Source organism: Neolamprologus multifasciatus, chromosome 20, assembly GCF_963576455.1.
Source record: "Neolamprologus multifasciatus chromosome 20, fNeoMul1.2, whole genome shotgun sequence".
Lineage (NCBI taxonomy): Eukaryota > Metazoa > Chordata > Actinopteri > Cichliformes > Cichlidae > Neolamprologus > Neolamprologus multifasciatus.
The window spans coordinates 14,615,763-14,639,985 of record NC_140458.1 but is presented as its reverse complement, the minus strand read 5'-3'; the positions used below and the strand labels follow the sequence as shown (position 1 = coordinate 14,639,985).

General features: G+C 41.3%; 1 protein-coding gene across 2 annotated transcripts in view; it reads left to right on the top strand.

The window, feature by feature from the left end:
- The first annotated feature begins 392 nt into the window (after positions 1-392).
- nkain4 (sodium/potassium transporting ATPase interacting 4) overlaps positions 393-24,223 on the top strand; it is a 58,171-nt gene continuing 34,340 nt past the window's right edge. Inside the window, exons 1-3 of one of the 2 annotated variants that reach the window (XM_085147175.1) lie at positions 393-789; positions 19,329-19,466; positions 20,649-20,729. In XM_085147175.1, the coding sequence (XP_085003301.1) occupies positions 736-789; positions 19,329-19,466; positions 20,649-20,729 (273 nt within the window). In that variant the 5' untranslated portion in view covers positions 393-735. The remainder of the gene's footprint in view (positions 790-19,328; positions 19,467-20,648; positions 20,730-24,223) is intronic. The other variant, XM_085147176.1, reaches the window with a different exon arrangement.

Here is a 24,223-nt window from a genome sequence, read left to right as displayed (position 1 = left end):
TGTTGAAACTTGCCAGGGTGTGTGTCGACATACAGCCACGAGATGGAGCCAGGTCTCCATCAACTGCAACCTCACAGATAGCAGCAGTGTAACCTGGTATCCGTCCTGACGCTCTACGAGTTTCTCTAGCGTCATTAATTCACAAATAATACGAAATTCTAAAAACACAAGTGCACTTCTTGACAATTTCCACTGCCCAAATGAGATTAATCTCCATTTATGCACATCTAACTGGCTCATTTCTTTTTAATTAGTCCAACAAGGACAGAGTTTTATTTGCCACGATAATAAACTAACCTGTGTTAAAATATTTCGACTTATAAAGCGCGAAATTTATCGACTGCCACAGTCACAAACCAGTTGACGCCCTCAGTCAGCCCTGTCTCAGCCTCGGTTTTACTACCCCACCACCGCGACCACCTCCCACCCCCTCCTCCTTTTTTTCTCTTTTCTTTTTTTTTTTTACACACACCGGCTCGCAACCACCCTCCCAGTCAGTCACCTCAAGTGCGGCCGAGCGGCTGGAGCGGAGGCAAACAATCACATCCAGAGCATCCGGAGCGACTCTCGTCTGTCGTGTTTTGGGCTCAAGTAAAAGAGACCGGGGTGGAAGAGAAGAATGGGACGCCGGTGCTTGGATCAACACTGAGTCCTGCCGGCATACCGAGAGCTCCTCTGACTTTTTCTTTTTCTTTTTCCCCCTCCCAGAGTCACCGTGTTTTCACCGCTGACACAATGGGCTGCTGCAGCGGACGATGCACTCTCATCTTTATTTGCACTTTACAGCTGGTGAGTTGTTCCACACTTCTGCACTTTTTAGCTGTTAGAAGTTGTATTCTACGAGGAAGCCACTGCGTGTTTGACAAAGGAATTACTTTCCAATACAGTGTCTGTTTTTACATGGGCAGGAGCTCGGCTTCTGTTGGAGGATGCTGAAAACTGATGAGGACATGTTAAATATATATATATATATATATATATATATATATATATATATATATATATAAATAAATCTTTAACTAGGCAGTAAGGATCCTACTTAAAACAAATCTTCATTCGTCATGTCTACTGAATCCAGTTTGTTTAAACATAGTAGTTCTGGGAATAATCGTGGATTTCTAACTTTTGTGTTTTAGTGAAGAAGTGTTGTGTTGATATGAGTTGTGACAGACAACATGTGGTGTTGTTGGTCCAAAGAACTCAACTTCTCTGAGCACCAGAAGCCTTAATATAGCTTATAAGCAGCTGAGATATGACAGAGGTGGCTGTAGCTCAGGTGGCAGAGCGGATCAGCCACTAACCAGAAGGTCGGTGGTTCGATTCCAGTCTGCATGCCAAATATTTGGGCAAGATACTAACCCCATGTTGCTCTCCGATGCATCCATAGGAGTGTGAATGTGTATGAATGTTAGATACTTAGCACTTAAGCTTAGAAGTGATTGGGTGAATGAATTAGCTGTATAAAGCGCTTTCAGTACTTGGATAGAGTAGAAAAGCGCTATATAAGAACCAGTCCATTTACAGAGCAAATTTATACTAATCACAATATTATAATTGAGTCTCATTTTCCACCTGCACTAACCATCATTCACCTATCTTTGTATGGGGTGTTACTTAAGTGTAACATATATAGCCACTTAATGTATTTCATTTTTGTGTAGTATAGTTCTCATGTAAAACATTGGCTAATATGTCAGTTTGTGAATTTTGAAATTAATTTCTACAAAATGTGTTTCTTAGAAATTCAAACCAGCTGTAATTTGTGAATTTTTAATAACAAGAGGAGGAAAAAGGTTGTTGAGACATTTTAGTTTCTGATCAGTGGTGTGTGGGCTGTGACATTTTACTGATGATACGTCTCGGATGATGCTTCCTATTGACTCAGAGGCTAGCTTCCCTTTGCCATTATCCCGAGTGAAGTTTACCTGACAGGCTGTGACAGTGTTATTTATGATGGCATTAAAACTCAGCTTGCTCACACCATAAGCTCCCACGTAAATGCCACTTTCAGAAACGAACACAGCTATAAAATCGTCTCAGGACAAAGAGTGTAATGGGAAAGTTGTGATATATTGCATCACACGGGAGGGAATTCAAAATGGAGCATTAAAAACAAAAAGGAAGCAAGTATCAGCTGGTGTCAAACTTTAAAAATCTGGATTTAATAACAAAGCCCACAACTTCTAATTTGTAAAGTCTTTTGGCCCTAAAACCAACATTTTTTAGGTTTCTGGCTGCTGGGTTGTCTCGCGGTCATACCTTTTAAATACTGCAAGGCTGCTAAGAGCTCAATCACTCTTTCAGCTCTTAAATATTTGTTTAAGCTCCTGCTATCTTCCTGTTGCTCAGCGTCTTGCTGTTCTTTTGTGTCTCGGACCTGTTCATCATGGTGTGAAGAACGGGGAGCTCAGACTTTTTCTTGATAGTTTGCTCATTAGGCCACAGGGGTCTTTGTGTTACCTCTTGATTAAAATGTGACTCGCTTCACTGGTGACACAAACAATCGTCTCACACTCGCACGAATACAGTAGGCTATCAGCCCACTTTGAACCACACACCTGTTTTTCCTTCACAGTCCTCAGACCTTCTTGCCTCATTAGAGAGAAGGAGGCTGACCATTTGTTATGAGGTTTATAAAGCTGTCAACTAGCTGCCTAAAAAGTCCCCAAAGACTTCTGGAAACAGCTTTATTTTCCCCTGGCAGTATTTCTGCATGACCTGACACTTCCTGTCTGGAGGAACACACACATACACACACCTGCACATTGACAAGTTTAAACTGCAGCGAGGGGTTGTATTAAACCCTGCCTGACCTTTGAAAAGGTCGTCAGGCAGTGTGTGTGTGTCTACGTATGTGTTCACATGAATATACATGTGTATGTAGAGCAGCAAGAGGGACCCTCAATCTCCCCTGGCTGAAACCTATGCATTTAAAATGAGCCAGGTTATTCCCAGTCCATTACGGGGTAAAACTACCATTAACAAAACAACATACTCTGCTCCTCAGATGTAAAAAAAAAAAAAAAAAAAGCCCTTGTGAACCGCTGTGTGCTAATTAGCCTGGCAGAGTGCTTTGATCAAACCTCTTTTGGCATCTCGGCCATCCCCTAATTGAATTGTGGTGCGCTTTCCTCATCAACAGGCCGAGTGCTGGGACTCATCTCTCTGGGACAGAAGGCAACAGATAATGAGCTCGTATTGATCGAAAACGCCTCTGTTCCCTCTTCTCTTTGCAGCCTAACTGTTCCAGACAGTAGTGCTGGATGGTTGTCAGAACCCCGATCAGCTCCAGAGAATAGCGAGCGTTGGCAGGAAGCCCCGTCTGTGTAACGATTTGTTTGTACTCAGAGACACCAGGGACCTCATTTTGTTATCAACCGGTTGGGTTTTTGAGGTGTTGACCTTAACTTGACCTGGAAGTAAAGCACTTCCATTGGTCAGATACAGGACCCAGTCTAGACATATGAATGTCAGCGACTTGCAGTGACGAGAAGGTTGTCCTTAATAGAGCTGATGGTTATTGTGGCTCAGCGGAGCTTGATGATAGATGAAGGAGGCCTTTTCAGTGGTCATGGCGGTTTTTCAGGAGAGGGCAGACAGGCCAGCACACAAACGCACACACACACACACACACAATCACAGTGGACAAAGGTAATGAACTTAGAAGTGAACATTGACCCTGACATAACTATTCTGGCTACACTGACGGATGCATCTCGCAGACACACCCACACAGTCACAGCTGCACATTCTTAACTTTGAGTTATAGGTTATTAGGTCTAGTGGTGGGTAAAGATTAGGCTTTCGTACGAGTGCAGCTGTGTTTGACCTCTGACGAGACGAGGCAAGCGAAGGAAGAAAATTGAAGCTTTTTTTAAAAAATGTATTTATTTTTTAATTTTATCACATGCAAGGAGAATAAACAATGTCCTTGTTGTCACAGTAGCTGCATAATTTGTGTCTAGGAAGGAAAAAGTCACACACGGTACAGCGGCACAGGAGAACTGCAAGTTTTACCTCATGTTCACCCTTTAAAGGAGACTACACACAAGCACTGTGTGAGTGTTTGTGTGTTACATCTTGCATCACACTGCCCACTTTTCCTCTAGTCTTTTGATGACAAATCTAGAGAATATACTCGGTAGAGAAAGCTTCAGAGAAGAAAAGCGAGTTCAACCAAAGTACTTCCAAGAAAGTTTTTTAGCAGAAAAGCTGAGCGCCTCGTCCTGAAGAGTGTTATCTCTAAAGGCGCAACATCATCCCTTGGCAAGCTTCACGTCATCTTCTACATATTACAAAGGATTTAGGTTGTGTTTTTCCCCAGTTTCCTCTGCTAACTCATTTGCTTTATGGAGGCACGAACATTCAAATTTCCTGCTGAATATTCATGATCTCAGACATGCTGGATGCCTTTAACATACTGTCTCTCTCTCCTCACTAATCTGTGTGTGCTAGTGGGCACACAACACATCTAGGTCTTGGCCTGTAGCTTTGATATTGATGTGTCGCACAGCTATAATTAAGAATAATTACTGCAGCTGGAGCAAATTGTGTGGCAATAAAACACTATATGCTGTCAGACCAGCAAACCAGGGTGTGAGGGTTACTGCTGCTGTGTAATCCTCCCGTGCATTGCAAATTTACTGGTGGCGTGATGTTTTGAAAGCTATTTACTACAGAAATATGAGCGCAAGTGCTAGAATATTTTAATTTTCCCAGTTACAGATGCCTCGGACATCTGCTCAGTGGGTTTTGCTAAGTGCATTTGTGTGTAACTTCTTTACAGAGTGCCTGAGTGAACCTGGAGTCGTAGCTGTCTGATCAGTGATAATAAACTGCATTTCTTTGACGTTGCCAGGTTGATGGAGGAGATAGGCCGGCAGGAATAAAATGAATGGTTGTAGCTCTTTATCGCTCCACTCCGTTCTCATTGTCTTCACCTCTCTGGTGCTCCTATTATGTTTTATAAAGCTTCTCTGGACTGTGATTTATATCACTGTGGGCACGAGCACATTTTTTACTATTTGTTTTGGCTTGCACAGATGGTGGAGGACTAAGACAGCACCCGTACTTGAATTATCCATGCAAAAGCAAAATGTGTTGTCAGTGTATGTTAGACTCCTCGCAAACTCTGTGTATTCACTGAATACCAATAGCAAAATGACTTCTTGGGTCGGTCTGTGTACACTCTCAGTCAGTCATAGTAATCTCATAGTAATCTAAGGAGCTTGGACAGAAAAGTGACTGGACTTATTTAAGTTTCTCAAAGACGTTGCACCTCTCATCCGATAAGCTTCTTCAGAACTGAAGTCATTGTCATTTTTTCAAGTACTTTACTACAGTATATAGCAAATTTTCATCTGCTGTCCCCTGGCAGTTAGATGTTGAAAACAATATAAGTGATCATGCTCTGCCTTAAGCTTAACAGAGAAATGCAACCCTGCCCCCAGTCCACTTCTTGCAAATCTGGTAATGAGCCTGTATAAACTGTATAAATCTTTAGGAGGTAAATCTTTTTGCCCCCGAGTTTTTCCACTTCTTTGTAAATTCTCTCATATCCACTCCAATGGTTTCAGCAATGTCCCTCCATGAATTTGCTGTCATTTGTGAGTCCTTTTGGTTGATGCAGCATTTATTTTTTTCTTACATTGAGATGATAATTGTTACTCTCTCACTGATAAATTTACAAAATTCAACAAAAAAAGTTTCTAGAAATGCATAAGAGTAATTGACAGTGCTGTATAGGCCAGTTTCAATAGTTGCAGGCTTTGTCAGCACTACATGTAGTTACATTTCTGGGGAGGTGCACATCAGGTTATGCTGTAGGTGATCCAGCAAAGAGCTGACACAGAATCTGAAAGGTGCAACTGGATTTTCAGTAGATCAAGTGATTATTCTTATGGAAGGGAATTGGGTAGAAGATGCTAAGGTATGCCAAATACTACTTTGTTTTTGTTCCACCATGCAATACCACATGGAAGGCATCTGTTTGGCAACTACTTCCATTTTTCAGTATGGCAATGATACCAAACACACTGCTAATGCAGAAAAACACACAATTGAACTCTATCTGTCATGGATTAGCCTCACCAGAGCCAGGAGCTCAGCATTATTGAAGCAATGTGCAATCATCTTGTTAGGAAGAGAACATCCAACATCCAAAGAACAGCTATGAATGTCCTTCTACACGATTTGAGAATTGTTCCTGAAGTCTACTTACATAAGTTCTATATCTTGTCATAGTGTATTTCCATATATGTTTGCATGTGTCCACAAATTGCTGCAATTATTTCCCAGCAAAACATAAAGAAATGAGGGATTGCTAAAGACATTTGTCCAGTACTGTAGCTTTGGATCTGTCCTGATATGTGCTTTGGTCTTAGAAGAATTGCTACTTGTATCATACAGTTCATACAAGCTGATTAACAGATTTGCAAGAAGTGGACTGGGGGGAGGGTTGCAATTTCCTGTTAAATCCTAGAGCAGCACCTATCAGCTAATGGACCAGGGACAACCAATGTAGAATTGTTATATACTGTAGTTAAGTGTTCTTCCTGTTTTATAAACTAATAAATCAAACTAATCTGGAGTCAGTTGAACATACTATGAGGCCTTAATAATACATTTATTCCATTATTATTTTTAAATACATTTAAAAATAATAATAATGTAACAGCCTGCTCAGCCTGTTATAATTGAGTAATTCATTCTGCATTACAAATTGCTCTTCAAACTGCATTAGCTAAATAGAAAAAAGCATTTTTCTAAAAGAAAGTTCACATGCAGAAGCCTATTTCCTTTCAAAAATTGCTGTGTGTGAAACGGGGAGCTCAAAGGTCTGACAGTAAATGTCTATAGCCCACAGAGCTCCATTAGTTCAGATAATCTCAGAAATGAAGGTCTTAACCTCATCTTATATTGTCTATGGGCCCATATTCTTTTCGTTTTGAAGGTCATGCGGTTCACCGTAATTAGGTACCGTAGGTGTATGTGTGTAAGTGCTGTGCTTGTGCTGTCAAATAGACCCCCAATGTTCAATGCTGATTGTGGTCTTGACCCAGGTGCTCTGTTGATTGCTATTCCTGAACAACCCTCATCCACAGAAGAGCAGTTTCTGACAGGTCATGCCCGACCTGAGCTGCAAAGTTGATTAAACAACAGCTTACAATGAGACACCAAGACAAGGTGACTCTGTAATAAATTCACAGTCACATCGCTGACTTCTGGAGCTCCAATGTGTCATCATCTCACCTAAGAGCTTAATGTAACCTGGGTACTCGGGATGGGAAGCACTGCTTGAATCTGTAATGAATGTCTTTAGCATGTATCCTTTGTGGAAAGACAATAAGGCTCTGCGCGATCTTCTTTCCCTCTTTTCGTATCCTCCACCCCTCTACCCACCCTGTTTTCTTTTCTCCCCCTGCTGGGATCGCGGGCAGGTTGGAATATGTTTGCATTATTGATTACCATCTAATTTATCAGTGGGGCAACAGTCACTGGAGATTTGGAAGACATACAGATAGAAAGTGGGAGAGAAGCAGGGAGCCAAAAGAGGGGCGGTTGTGGTAGTTCAACCTCTCACCCTAGACCAATTATGAGCATGACCCTCGAGACCTGAGATCTCTACATTTCACTTTCCCCTTCCCCTCTCTTTCATTTTCTTTCATTCTCCAGCCCTCTTTCTGGTGCGCTGTTACCAGGGAAACCTTTACTTATACAATAAGATGCAGGTAATGAAAGCCAGCTTGTCAAAAGGAAGCTTGGTAATGTATGATGCAAATCTGAGTTAGCATGCTGAGAAGGGAGATGAGTGTTAGTAGACAACCTCTGGGCGTTAGACTGCAACGATGATGGCTCACATCCTTTTGTCAGGGCAGCTGTCACTCTAAAGATAGCCTTACTTACATGCAGTATGTATCCATTAAACCGTGCCGCAAAAATGTCTGAAATCCAACATTCAAATCAGTATGACCCACCTGGTTTGTTCACAAACTTTATCTGAGAGCAAGAATCAGCTGATCTCAAGCCAACCGTCAGCCGATGGCTTGTCTGATAGCCTTCAACTGACAAAGCCTAACATATTACAGGGAATATTACTTTAAATTGCCTACGGCTGCTTCTGCAAGTCGCTTTGCAGTCCACCTCCATCTCCTCTTCATGCTGTTGTGTCACCAGTTACTGATGCTTTCTCAGTTTTTTTTTTATGGGTCAGTGTTGCGTGTCCCCACATGTGAAGATGAGGAGGTCCCAGTACATAACCATGCTACCAGTGCAGATGGCGATAACAGCCTTCTTTTGAATATAGTAGCCCTGACTGGAGCGGGGCATGGTTGTGCATTGGTTAGCACTGTTGCCTCATAAGAAGGTCCTGGGTTTGAATCCAGACTGAGGCTTTTCTGTGTCTGCAGTGGTTCTCTCTGGGTACTTCGGCTTCCTCATAGTTTCAACACCCATGCATGATTCTGAATTGACTGTAGGTGTGAGTTTCTGTGACACATTGGTAACAACTCCAGGGTGTACCTCTCACCCTCTGACAGCTGGCTTAGTCCACCCGCAACCCTGATTCGGACAAGCTAAAAAATAAAAGAACGGTCCTGACTGAAATGTGTTTATAATATACCTCTGTCTGTGATGAGATGTTTAACAGATTAAAGCAGCTAGGTGGTGATCTTCACCGTCACGATATTGCTCATGGATGTGAGTTTATAATAATATGAGTGTTTGTCAAAAAACCCATCTCCTTTGTCCCTTGTTGCCCTTTTTACAACTATTTGCAATTTTAATGTCTTCAATTTACTAGACCATTAATTATGTTCTTAGAGAGAAAGCCGTGGACTGGGAAATGTGACCGTGCACATATGCCCATCCATGCAGAGGCTTGTGCCAGTGTGCCTGTGTGTGTGTGTGTGTTCCACATCAATGATATTGCAATATTAAGCTATAATGGAGATAGAACTAGAACTATTTGCAAGCCCATTTCTCTCTTTCCATTCCAGTGGTTCCAGTGGTGTCATTTGTTATAGTGTGGCATCGAATAAATTGCTTGGGGAGCACCACAGCTGGGATGACTATCTTGACAGATCATACTCAATTGAATGGCTGCAATGCATATTCATCCCACTCAAATTCCCCCCCACAGTTTTTGGCAGCCTGTCCTTGTTTTACAAGCAGCTGATGACTTCACGGATGTTTTTGCTCTAATTGTGTTTTGTGATCAAATGGTCGGACAGCACGGATGCACGCAGCGTAACTTCCTCTACGGTGGATGAAAGATTACGAGTGATGGTATTATGATGAAAAGAGCAACATTACTGACTCAATTATGGAAAGCAGAGCTGGAGGGTGCAAACTGCTGACAGCTGTTTGCTGTTCTTGACTGCATATTTTTGATGAGAATTTCCTCTGTCGCTGCTAAATTGCCTACTTGTTAACTGGGGCGAAACCTAAACAGCTCTTTGTTAAATCTGGGACATGATGAAGCAGAAGAGCGGAGACGATTGGCTGGTTTAAGCTGCTCCCATTCTTAACTTTTTCTTCCATCCCATCTATGGTTGATGTGTTTGGGTTTTAGTCACCACTTTATTCTTGTAGTGCTTTTCTTCTGTCGTCTCCCTAGAAGATGTTGTTACTTTATATTTTTTGCACATTAACCTTTTTTTAACATGACCTGATATAATTTATTTCTTTTGGAGATGCAGTAAGATTCAGTCTGCTGTCATTTTTTCAAGAAAAGCGCACATACCCACTAAACTTACATTAAACGTCTGGTCTGAGGCTAAACTCATAAGAGCTGCTACATTTACCTGAAAGATGATGCAGTAAAGTCTCGTTTAACCTCCAATAATGTGAGCATTACTGTCCCTGATTAGCTTAAAAATGTTATCTGAAGGAGGAGAAAGAGGAAGAGATATTGAGCAAGACAGCCATTTACCAGAAACGAGAAGGCTTTCTGGTGTCACAGTGTACACATTTGGGTCATTTCTCAGAGGAACATATTAATCACTGAGTCAGCTTCATGACGAACATGTGCTAATTCCTCTCAGTGCTGGCCAATTTTTTCCAGGTGTATTATTCCATTCTCTAAGACTGCATGCATTAAAGGTTAACTATAAAAATATTACCTTGTAACTAAAGATTTGCCAAGAACCTTTGGATGGGCTCAGTACATTTCCACCACGGGGACCAAGGTCTTAGTTAAGTTCTGAGGAAATTATTTTTAGGAATGTCCTGAATACTGTTTTTTTTAGGCTCTGGGGCTTCAGTAGTAATCACCATGAAATTTTCAAAGATTAGGTAGGTGGTTTTAACATTGCAGCTTCACATTCCTGCCCACTTCAAAACCAGAGAAGCCAAGAGAAATAAAGGTATGCAGAAAACTGATCTTCCATGCCTATTGATGATAGTCTCTCACAGTTGTTGCTTTGTCATTGAGACAGTAGGTGTTCTTGTATGTCTGCTGCGCAAACACTGATTTAAATACATTATAGATTGACTGCTGTCTCATCAAAATCATGTTTAACGTCCATCTAAAAGATTTCTGAGAGCGGATGTAATAATTTTTAAGCAAAGTACAGCAAACTCAAAATAAAAGAAGTACAGGGTGAAGAAACTTCGTAGCAGATGGAGAAATGGAAGTGGGACAACTTTTACCCGTAACGAGGTCAGTGGACAGACAGGCTAAGAACTCTGAGTGGGTCTCAGCGTGAACGTATGCTATGAAGTAAGCTTGATTCACTTGAACTGATTAAGCTCAATTACCTGAGCTGGTTGTTGCCTCCAGTCCAGAAGGTGTTTAAAACCTGATCCTAAAGCAAACACACGAGAGAGCGAGCACAACAACACTGGGCAGAATCCAAAAAGTTTAAAGTGGTTTGTCACAGTTCAGAGAGAGAGTTAGTTCAAAGCGCTGGCTTTTGTCACGTTTCTTTCAGGAGGGGCAGATTTACGTGCTCCCAGTAGCACTGACAGATTAGCATGTTATTAGTAGTAGGAACACTTACGGTTTTACATATTTCATCTTAAATAAGGTTGATTATTTTTTATATACTTGAAATAGCTTCTTCTTGCCCCCAGCACCTCTCTTCCCCTCTGTTTAGCACTGCCACTTAAGCAATTGATATTTAAAGGCACTAGCTTCTGTGTGTTTCATTGTGCAGGCCATATTTCAAACAGTGAAGAAGAAAGTGGCTTATGAAGGCACCCTACCTCTTAATCCCTGTCTCAGCTCTGCTAGACTAGGCACGACCAAGGGCTATCTATCTGTCCAACTCTCCATGTGCCCAATCAAAGCCACACACACACACACGCACACACACACACCACCACCACCACACACATACTGAGATTGGCACCATTAGTTACACTGCTACACAAGGACCAGGCAGCCACCAGAGTATAATAACTTTACCCAGGCAAGAGGTGAAAAATTGGATTGTAGAAAGTTTTTGAGAAGTACTTTAGTGCCTGCTGGGAGTCACAGAATAAAAGACAAGTCAGAGCAAAAAAAGAAAAGATATGACAGCCAGCCTCTGATTCATAGTTTGTCCCTGTTACTGTCCTGCTCCTTATTTAGTCTCAGAGTAAAGCATTTTAGTAGTTACCTCTAGTAACAGCAGTTTGGTCGCACTTCATTTAAGCACGGTGTCTTCTTGGATCCACAGAGGTTTGTTTGCATATTGACACACAGACCCAAGATGATGTTCGTTTGACTCTAAACCTGGTCTGTTTCGTTTGTTATTCAGGACTGAGTGAACCTGTGAAAAACGTGTTTAAGGATTGTCCTAATCCAAATGGAAAGGGTGATTTCCTGTTTCTCCGATCCACCTGTCTCTCAGTTCTTCCAGAAATTCACAAGAAAAAAATAATAATACATGAAAATGACATTTTGGATAAAATGTGCAGCAGAAAAGCTTTCTAATTTGCTGTCTCGTCCAAACCCCTTAGACTAGTATCCCCTCGGGGGTATTTCAACACCCAAATTGGCAACCCGTTTAACGGGGCCATGCATGAACTCATATTTCAGTTATTTTTATATTAGGTGTGGAAAATTCAAAAAATTAGAAGAGACAAGCATGAATCTGGACTGGATTTTTTAAAAAGTCTGCCATGCTTTGCACTGACTTTGTCTCTATTCCCAGTAATTTCCAGCAGGCAAGAAAGTGTCAGTTAGAGGGCAAGACACGTGAAACATTAGTGCCTGTTTAAATATTACATACAAATTGGCCCTGTGAGTCTCATTTTATCTGGCTTGCTCTCACTGAGTCGTGTGTTTTTATGTAAGTAAAATCAACCATTAAAGCCAATGAGATAAGAAAACGGGAGATGGCCGAATAAGTAGGAGTTGTCTTTAATTTACCCCTCATATCTCCTGGCTCGCCTCAGTGTTGTCCTTCACCCTGACAGTGTGAGTCAGAGTTATACGCTTGAACACAGGGGAGTCTGACTCATGCAGCCTAAAGTCATAAAGAATGGACACACGTACACACACACACGCACACACACATATCCTGATGACACATCTAGTAACATGTTATTAGAGGACATTTCACTGAGGACAAACACAGAAAGAGAAACACCGATGTGATCTCTGGTATCTGCAGGCTAAGGTGGGAAGCTGTGGAAATGAGAGGGTCAGCAGTCACCTCTATCTTCTAGCTCGGGGTGGAAATCACACCTAACGCCTCACCAGAAATCTGCCCTACTTTCTGGATATCTCAAACTCACGGCAACACGGTTTGAGTTAATAATCATAAACAACTGTCAAGACGGCGCGACACATGTTTCAGTCTCTGTCTGAAACCCCGGTTGGATGCGCAGTCAAAGCACGCTGCCTTTCATTCATTTCAGCCACTTATCTTGAGCACACATACACATCTTAATTAGCTCTCAAACGATGCAGATCAAACGTTTTTTTCTCTCTCAGACAGGTTCACTCTGATCCCCCACATCACTCTTATGTGTGGCTTGCTTCCTTCTTTCCTTCTTTTGTGGCACATTTAAAAGGTGGCGGTGATTGAAATGTCTTTCGGATTTGATATTCTCTAGTTTCATATTGGAGAAAATGGGGTCTATGATGTCGGGCTGTGTTCTTTATTGCTCTGTTTGTGTTTGCTCATGTATGCATACCTCTAGAGACTGAGTATATTTACCAGCTAAGTGAGAGAAGCAGCAGCACTGAGGTCTGTGTTCCTAATTTGGTATTGCATGGCCATGTAATTGACAGCTTTAAATAGATATTAAAAAGCAGAAAAGAGAGAGAACTCAGAATGGACAGTAATGGAAGTGTGAGGAGTGCTTGTTGCATCCTGCTGCCGTACCCATCCCATAATTGGCAGTTATTTATAGTGGGAGGAGTGGTATGTGTGGCCAACATGCGTCTCCACATATACACACCCAAAACCAAAATGCACACTAAGAGTTTCCGTCACCCAAGAGGGAGTCATTTGTGCTTGCGAGAGGTCAGTGGGAGGCTTTTACGGGCCGTTATGTAGCCGGCTCAATATTCCTGGAAGAGCATTGGTATCTTTTGATCAAATTCCACCCCACTCTCCAGTAACCCACTCCCTTTGAATTGTGGGCTAATTGTGCTATATAGGTTTTGTGTAAGTGTGTGTGTGTGTGTGTGTGTGTGTGTTTGGGGGTGGGCAAAGGCCTTTCTATCCTTGATTGATTGTTGTCATCTTGGTGTATTATTGAGTTAGCAGCATGCGTGATAGGGCAACTGCAGCTTCTCAGAGGAGAGGACACACACCGACGCGCACACACTCACACATGCCTCATGCCTATATGATCTTTAATTCAATGACTGGTGGAAATAATTCAGGGAAAAGGTCTATGGCTGTGTGTAATAAATACATCATGGGATCTGAATTATGTTTGTTGGATGGATGGTTTTTATGCTTATTAACTAGACTTCTGTCCCAAGCCGGGACAGCAGTCCATGTCAGATAACATAAGTGCTGAGGACAGTGTGTGTGTGTGTGTGTGTGTGTGTATTTTTACATTAGTAAGCAATATTTAAAAAAAAATCAGTGTCAGGATAAGAATTATTAGGAAACTGTTTAGCATTTTGGCTGGCGCCACATTGCAAAATGGATGTCACGGACAACAGATGGCCATGCGGTAAAGCACACTCTGCTTTCTTGTCTATTTCACTCTAAATGAAACTGCATTTTACATCATGAACATCATATTGCGCTAAATAAGGCAAGAGACTGAAAGCTTTAATGCGTGTTTACTGAGGTTATAAATTACATCAGCAGTGAGGTATTTTTTCCATGGACTTCTATATAATCAGACTTCCTTCTGAATCCAAAGGAGTTGACCTCTGTTACTCATTACAAAAAAATGCAGCGTTAAGGCAATTTCTGTTTGGTGCTGCTTCTGAAACCCAAATGTAACATCCATCTTTTATACGTAAAAGATAAGTACACCAGTTCACTTCTAAGGTTTTAGTATTAGGACACAATAAAAAAAAAAAATCAACCGTTCTTAAAATCAGGTAAATACAACATCAGATGAACAATAAAACATGACAAAACCTGACAAACAATTTAACAAAACCTAAACCACAACGCAGAAGCAGTGGGTGAAAACCTTCTCCCTGATTCCTGAGGAATTAAGAGTGTAAGTAGCAGCCAGATGCTGCTAATTAAATGCACTTGATTCAGTGATCATCAGCAAGCTTGAGCGTCTCTATAGAAGCAGAAGTTTTGGGATTTTGCTTGTTCGGAGCATTCGACTGTCTGTTAACATGATACCAAGGAGAAAAGACATCAGTAATGATCTTAGAGATGCAATTGCTGCTGCCTGTCAATCTAGGAAGCGTTAACAGGCCATTTCCAGACAATTTCAAGTCCATCATTTTACAGAGAGAAAGGAGTGTGTATCTCAGCAAATTCACCCAAAGATCAGAGTGTGCAACACTGCACGCTGTGCGACCCAGCAGCAACAATTCTGACTCTACAGACCTCAGTTAGCATGTGAAATGTTGAAGTTTATGACAGTATAATTAGAAAAATACTGACCAAATATGCTTTGTTTAGAAGGAGAAAGCCTCTTGTCTCTAAAAAGAATATGGTTTAGGTTTACAAAGTTTAATGTGAACAAACAACAAAACATTTGAAACAATGTCCTTTGGATAGTCAAAACCAAAGTGGAGATGTTTGCCATAATATGCATCACCACATCTGGAAAAGCAAACAGCACATCAGGATTCAGGCTTGTTTTGCAGCCACAGTCATTGAGTTGATCGTGAACTCTTCTGTTTACCATTTGTTCGACAGCTAAAGCAACAGGACAATTATGCAAACCAAAGGGCTTGCAAATCTACAACAGACTGGCTGTAAAAGAAAGGATTTAAGGTGTCACAATGGCCACATTCAAAGTCCAGACCTCAACTTGACTGAAGTGCTGTAGGAGCTTAAGAGAGCTGTGCAGAAATAAATGCCTGCAAACCTGAACTGAAGCCATGTTTTAAAGAATTGTGGGCCAATATTCATCCACAGCGACGTGAGAGACTGATAAAGTCATACAGGAACAGCAGCTTATTGCTACTAAAGGTGGTTCTACAAGCTGCTGACTCATAGGGTGTACTTTTTCCTCACTGCTTCTGCATTTTGCGTAGCTTAAAAAATGACACACAGCCATTTATCATGTGTTGTTGTTCATCTGATGTCTAATTTAAACCTGGTTTTGTTGTGCTTTTATTTTACGTTGTTATAGGGTTGCTCAATTAATCGAATTTTAATCTCGATTACGATCTGGGCTTTCAACGATCATTAAAAATGACTGAGCCGATTATTAGCACCTCCCTCGTGCTTTACTCTCGCGCTGCTCCGTGTGGCAAATCGAGCACACCTCTCTGCGTTTCAAACAAGCGTCACAACAATTAAGAGGACCCGAGGGAAGCTCGGAAAGCTAAGCAGAAGTTATTTGGAGAGGAGAGTGACTGCCGTTGGTTGAAAAGAGAGGTAAAAAAAAAACTTCAGTGGTGTGGAAACATTATGGGTTCGCGGAGTCAGACGTGGATCAAGTAGACATAGTGTGTAAACTTTGCCTATGGTGTTGTAGCTGCACCACAGAGCAACACTGCAAAGTTCACTAAACATAGATGTTTACATTTTTCATTTATTTCTTATATTGCAAACATTTGCACTGTTATCAGTATTTGCACACTATTTTATATTATTTTTTTAAAGTCATTATTCAATACATTGTTATTGTTAAATAAATATCGTCAAATAATCGAGATCTCAATTTCAGTGAAAATAATCGTGATTATCATTTTTGCTATAATCGAGCAGCCCTAAGTTGTTATGCATAAAACCTTAGAACTGAAAGATGGTAGACTTGACTGCAGTCTGTGTTCTCTAAACCGACAGACACGCTAAGTTTTAATGAAGAAAATATCTAAAATCACCTTGTGACTTTTCCTCATTCTTTTAGCCTTTTCAGAAATTGTACCAAGCACACGCAGATAAGACCCCGGGGCTATTTTCACTTATCTAGCCAAAGAGAATAAAAGCTGGTTAATAGAATTTGATCTCTCTTTTTTTTTCTTCCACCAGGATTAGCGCACAACATTTTGGGGGAGCTGTATCATCTGTTCTTCCCGTTATTTCCTTTCTTCTCCACTCCTTCTTTCACTCCCCCACTTAGATAATTATTTTGAGATCAAGGGTGCTCGGGGAGTTCGGAGTAACATATAACTAGATGAAAAATATGAGAAGTCAATTTGTTCTTATTTCAGATTTTCTTGCAACAGTACTAAAGCTCAGTTTTAACCTCAGGGAGAATCCTGGCAAAAAAAATATAGCACAAGTAACTGAGAGCAGAACAAATGTAAAGTGAATACTGGATAAACAGACCAAAGCAAAAAGTTTTGCAATCTTAACTTCCTCTCAACTGAAAGGACAAGAAAAATGGGAGAAAAAGAAAAAAATGTATAACAAAGTGTCAGGCTTTCCCTGTGGAGCTGAGGAAGGCTGACAAGGAGATGGGATATACCTCACACCACCATACAATGGACTAATATACAGGGTATCATTAGGCAAGAAAAGAGTGCAAGATACCTCAAAGTGCAGCTCCTTCAATACTCCTGCATGTGATTGGCTGCAAGACTTTGTGTTCATCGGCCTGGAGCACAAGCCTGGATAACTAGAGCTGATATCCATCCTGCCACATCAGAAGTACAGCGCATTAATTCATTTAACCATTACACAATCAATTATGGATTTAAAAAAGCTGCTTTTTAGAAAGTCATCTGTATCAACCTCAAGAGCTTGTTTTAAAAAGCTCCTTTAAAACCACAAACAGTACATGTTTGCTTGTCTTCCATTAAGTTTATTATTAAAATTTAAAATTTATTATTGATCGGCCTGAGGTATCGCATTAAAATCATTGATCAGGCTTAAAACTGTGTCTCTTTCATGTTTGATTGTAGCCAGTGTGATGCAGGAGTAGCACTTGATTCTTATTAACCTTCTCTTATGTCTTCACAAAATAGGGAGGGATTAATTCAGATATTTATCCAGACGTGCATCTAAAAGTCATAGCTGAATTATAACTCCAATAATGGGGTCTGGGTCAAGCAGGCAAACACTTCAAACAAATTAACTTCAGCCTATAGCTGCATCTAATTTTTGCTGAAGTCCTCATGCATCAGTTTTATTTAGCTCTCTAACCATGACCCAGAGCTGGCCAGAAGATCTATGACTCCTGATTTTATTCATTCCCTCCAGGCTTTCTCAATTCTGGGGATAGACAGAAGTTATCAGGAGAGTTGGGGGGGCTCAGTCGTCTTGCATTAGCATATGTTGTTTGTGATTTTTTTCCCTTTATCCTTTCCCATCTCTCTGAGTTTATACCATGTATTTCCCCAGCATTCGCCCGATCTGTCTCAGTTATCCAGCCATCTTTTCTTGTCTGTTGTCTTATTTTCATGTGCATGAAAAGTGCAGTTCGTGGGGATGTTCGTTGACTTTGGCATGGTAAGGCTTGATGCCGTTCACTCACCTCTCCCTTTTGTCACTTCACACCCTGCCTGTGGACTTATTCCCCTCGTTCATTTTTAATTATCACTCAGTGTTTGATCTTCTCCCTCCCCTCCCTGTCACAATGTCTCATTGAGTTTCTAGTAACATTTCCATTACATCAAGGAGTGCAGCCACCGTGGTGTATGGAGTGTGGTGTGTGCACGCGTGTGTGTGTGTGTGCTTGATGGGTTCTTCCTATCTTTGAGGCAGCAACAAGATTTCTCCCTCTCTCATCCATCTTCAAGCGCTTGGCTGTAAATGACATGTCAGCACCCAACGAAACACATCATTGGTTGAGACACACACACAAACGCACACAGACACACACACACACACACACACACACACACTGGGAATGGAGTGGAATTGTATTGGCAATGGAATTTTAATTAAGCGGTTTGCACCCTCTCCCTGTATTTTCCAGCAAATGGCATGCTAATTGCGTTGATGCAAATAGGGCCTGCTACTCTTGAAAGTTCAGCTTGCTTTGTTTTGTGTTTTTTTTTCATGTCACAAAATACTGCACAGAAAGATTAGAGCTACAAAGAAAGGTGAAAGAGACTGATGTCCTCTTCAAACGAAAAAGAAGAAATAAAGCAAAAACCAAAGAAAGACATCATACTAGAACAAATCTTTTTTTGAACGTAACTAGCCTTACAACATTATTGATGCAGGACTAAGAATGATTAGTCTGTACTGGGAAAACTGTGGAATTTCTCTTATTTATTTTTTTTAAATTGTAGATGGTTTTACTTTTCTTGTGCATGTGAATATTCTTTGTTGTTTGTAAGCACATACCATAAGCTCACTGAAGTGGTATTATTAAGGAAGTCCCATAAAGTTCCCAGAGCATTCTCATTCCTGGCAGGCACTGGCAGAAAGGTTGGAAATAGTGATCTAGTCCATGGCTCAGCAGGGGCTGAATCAATAAATCTGTCATTGTTTATTTTATAAAACTTTTGCCCCCCACCACCACCCCACCCTGGGCGCTTCCATCGTTTGAGGCTAAACTCTCAAGCTGTTCATGTCAAGTGGCTCAGTGTGGATTGTTGGCCGGTTCCTTTGAGGGAGACACATGTTGTCTTCAATAAACCAAGAGCAGCACAGGCTTGTAGTGTTTATCTTGATTCTTTCTTATTATTAATTATTGCCCGTTGGTGTTTTTATACGTTTCCCTTTTCCGGATTTATGTAATCAGGTTTCATTTCTTGCAGTTCCCTGCAGCCTCGAGAAAGACGGTTTTCTTCCACTGCATGTTAACCTGACTTTCTTCTTCTTCTTCTCACCCTTTAGGTGTTGGCTTTAGAAAGACAGGTCTTTGACTTCCTTGGTTACCAGTGGGCCCCCATCCTCGCCAACTTCTTCCACATCATCATCGTTATCCTCGGCCTCTTTGGCACTATCCAGTACCGGCCACGCTACATTGTAGTGGTGAGTGCACATAAATAAATCACATTTGTCTTGCAGTTCAGTTGAAACACTGTACAGTCTCTCACATAATCCTATTTTTTGTGGGGGTTTTGCATCACTTTGCGTTTGCTCTCTGTCTGTGCATGTACCATACCTCGGACATGTTGTTGCTTTTCAATTGTGCTGCACTCTTTTGTGCATTGTGTGACACCCTTAAATCACTCTAATCCCTTGGTAATTAGGCCTAATTAAAGGGGGTGGGATCTTGAGGGGGTGGTGGGCCACTAAGGAGCTCATCAGATTTATACACGGCTTCAAGTTTGGGGACAGAGAAGGTCATTCTTTACAGCGCAGTGGAATGCATATGCAGCTTGTTCATTACTTTGCCAGAAAGCACCACTACAAGGCTTTATAAATGCACTTTTACGCACGTCGGTTTTTATTTGACAACGTAACGTTCGTCTAAGGCATTAAAAGCCTGTTCTGAGCAGCATTAGTGGAAGCACAGATGGTGATGTTAATGACAGGAAAAGACTGGAGGAGTGTGCAACAGATACAGAGAACAGAATAAATAAAGAGAGGCAGGGGAGGATAGATTGAAGCCACGCACGATAAAATGAAGACACAGAGGAAGCAGGAATTGAAGGGAGGGGAGGAAGGAGGAAAAGTTTCAGCCATTGTCTATTGTCAGATGGAAAATGGAAGAGTGCAAGCTAAGGGGTTTCAAAATCTAACACGAACATTTTTACAGGGGCGCTGATTTGGCCTTTACTCTTTCGCTGACATTTTAAACACACAGTTCATCATGAGTCAGAGGATTTGACAATCTTCACTGTGATGAGTCTGTCAGTGAATACCGCTCAGTAGCACTCTATAGCTGTCAACAGTTGGCTGTCTAAGCGTACAATTTTAGAAGTGGTTTAGTTTTGAGCTTCACTCAGCTCTTAAAAACCTGCAGCCCCCTTAGGGCTCAGGTAGACTTGCTGAACTTACTGGCATCATGAAGAAAAAAAAGAGGTCTTCCATATAAATTTGTGTGTGTGTAGTGTCTGCATGTGTATAGAGCTATGTAGGTTTGAAAGCCCAGTGGCCACAACCTTTTCTTTGTTTACTACCTTATTCATCCCGCCTGCCATTTATTTTGAAACTGTCATATTGTCTTCAATTTTCCCTGCAGCTAAACAGTTTTTTATTCCCCTCCAGTACACGGTATGGGCCGCGATCTGGGTAGCCTGGAACGTCTTCATCATCTGTTTTTACCTGGAAGTAGGAGGCCTGTCCAAGGTGAGAATGTCAAAATTCCAGCCTAGCTGTTTTCTCAGGATCTTCCTTCATGTGCCTTCGACCCATTGAAGCATTACTGTTTGTACCTGAGATAAATCTTTGTTATGTATGTGCACATGCAGGTGGAAGGAAACAGTCCCACTTTTTTTTAATTAATTATTAAAAAATGTGACTTGTAAGATGTACCCCTAATACTTTCTGAGTACTAAATAAAAGAGTAACATAGTAGTCAAACCTGGTCAGTGAGCCAGCTAGCAACGCAATTATGAGAGAGAAAGGGCCGGGAATATACATTCAAAATATGAGTGATGGTGTTGTTTGAAATCCATTGTAGCACTGATGATAAAACAAAAATAAAAATCATAAGTTAACTTGCCAGATATATTTATATAACTGACCCATAGAATATGGGTAAAACGCCCATGCGCAGTGCCTTTGTTTTCATACGCACATGGCGGAAAAAAAGCATGGCGATGACGGAGAATGTGAAGGGCAAAAGCGTATCGTTGAATGAAACAGATGAACCACAATTGGTTTGTAAAAATGGTGCTAACTTCATTAGTGTGGAACTGGTTTGGTTGTCATCCGTCAGATACCCACCAAAGCACAATTTTTGGTAGAACATGCAAGCGGTCCGAAAAACCTGGGGCTGCACGGCGTCAACGCATTAGCGCCGTCCAGCCCCACACACGGGGCGATCCGCGTTAACTTGCTAACGGAGATTTGCTGCGTTAACGTCATTTTAATGAGATTAACGCTGACAGAACTAGTTTTAATACGACTTTGGCAAGCTACGAAGCTGCAACTCTTGATGGATTGTCGGAGCATTACGGCTACCGTAGGCAGGAGCCTCGTGGATTAATACTTACTGTGCTTCAACATAATATTACCGTATTGTGTGTGTATAACCTCTGTTAACCCTTTAAAGCCGGTCGGGGCGGGCACTAGGGTTGCCAACCGTCCCTTAAAAAACGGAATCGTCCCGTATTTAGAAACAAAAGTACACGTCCTGTATTGATCTGAAAAGGGACGCACTTTGTCCCGTAATACAGTGAGAATCAAAAGTAGTCTATAAGTTTTAATGTAATTAACGCTTTGTTTGAAAACATAATTCTCAGCCCCGCTCCTGCTTTGTGACCAATGAGCTGACAGCACACTTATGACAATTCGAGTATGACAATTCAGATTACCGCTCATCTCATTGGTTGAGGAAAGGTCGCTTGCGGATAAAATACCGGAAGACAACAGATGACCACAACAAAAAGCATGGCCAACAGGGAAACAAACGCAGACACTGCGGTGCAAATCTCAGACGACAGTACACCTGAAGCTGGGCAAACACTGTGCGATTTTCAAACTGCACGATTGTCTCGCATGGGTTATAAGTTCGTAGGTCACGATGCAGGGTCTCACACTATACCGCCCGATGCTCTGATGCAACCTGAGTGCTCACACTGTGCGTCCATAAAATGAAGGTTATAACAGAAAATCTGTCGCTCACTCTCCCTCTCTGTCTTTCACTCACACAGACACACACCACCAACATCAACTTTGCTAAATTGCTAATGAAAAACATTGATCAGCAAGCTGTGATTGAGCAGCAATGTAAATCCAACTATTTTCACGGTTGTTGTGGTCGTGATAATTTGGTGATGCCACATCGAAAAGGCTCGGATGAGCTTTCCAAAGTTCTACAAGTTGTGCCTCCATCGCTTGTGTCCAGATCACACGCTGCACAGCTGTGCTGCTCTGTCTTTTTCACCGACGTTTACGTGTTTGCCCTTGAGCAGTGTGAGCGGCTGCGGTGACACCCTCACGAGCGATTGATGATCGGGAGCTGGTCGTGAGGTGTCAATCGCTTCTCGTTACCCCACATATACTACACGATGCACGATGAAGGCCAAAATTGGGCCGATCACCAAATTGGTCACACGACTCAAAAATCGGCTCAAAATGGGCCACAAATCGCACAGTGTAAGCCCAGCATTAGACCAGCAATGTTTGTTCCTCTCAGAGGAAGAAAAAAAGGCTGCAAAAGTACAGGGAAGAATGGGAAAAGGAAAACACCTGGCTGGAAAAGTGCACGATAACACCTATAAAGCGCACTGCACTGTGTGCCGGCGCACTTTTTCCATAGGCGTGCTTCTAATGGTGGGCACATGAAGAACATGAGGGGCGTGAAAGCTCGGGGAACCCTTAACCAATTTTTGTCCACCAGACCATGGCAGAAGCAGATATGGTATGTAAACACTGGTTTGTTTGTTTTTAAACCCTCTGGTTAAGGTTAAAATGGGCATGTGCAGTGAATATCAGCGCTATGTGGCCAGAAGTGTGATAATATAATTTATTTTGTGTAATAAACAACTGCAAGGATAGATGATTACAACAAATAGATTACTAATACATAAAAGTAATACATAGATGAATAATGATGATGAGTTATGATGCGTAATCATGGGAACAAGTGGGTTTACAAACGGGAGCAAATGCTGAAATAATGCCTCTACTGAAGCCAATTGCACTAAATGCACTAAATGTGCACTGTTACAAGAATATTTTTCTTTCTATTGTTTTCTATTAATTTATATAATTTTAAGTTAAGCAGGACAGAGTTCTTTTAAAGAAAGATTTACTTTTATTCTCAAAAGTTAAGCATGACAGGCTTCTGTTTAAGAAAGAGACCTGTTTTATTGTGTTAATGTTGTCATTTTGAGCTAAAAATAAATGGCTAAATGATTTTTGTTTCCCATGTGTTGATATCACAAAGAATACGCATCTACTTAAATCAAATTCAAGTCAAATGGTTAAAAAAATAATTTCACACACAATAAAAGAGCTAAAAAATTCACCACACTGGGAAGGGTGAAGACAACTGGGTCGCCCGGCCCTGGCCACGAGGTGTCCCTTATTTATTTCTTAGGGAGTTGACAACCCTAGCGGGCACGCTCAGTTTTGCGTAACTATTTTTAAATCCCGGTAGCACTGCAACCACATAAGCTAGCGCAATAATTTTATGTGCATATGAAACCGGAGGAGTTGTACTTACATCTTATGCCATCAGCTTGTCCTTAGTCACAGTTTCCTTCCACATATAGCTTTGCAAAAACTGCATAAAAAGCACTTGCAGCAACAAAAACATAATATTCCAGAAACACGCTTGGCCGATCTGATCAGCTGTTCATAACACTTCCTACGTCCATCAGCGCGAGCTATCGCATGTCCGCCATGTGCTGCCCGAAACCGAAAGTGACGTCATTTTGCGGAAATGTAGTTTTTTTTTACCATCAGGGCTTTATGAGCCTATACTGGTGTTTTTAAAAGTTATCTTCGACTTTCTGTGTCGTTTCTGGTATGCTTAGGACTCATATTGCACTGCTGGAAATAGTTGATTTTGATGCATATGCTGTTTGTTTTGCAAATTTGCAGTATAATATTTATTTTCGTTTTTCCTGCAGTATATAAAAATCGGTGTATTTCAAAAATAAAACTATGAA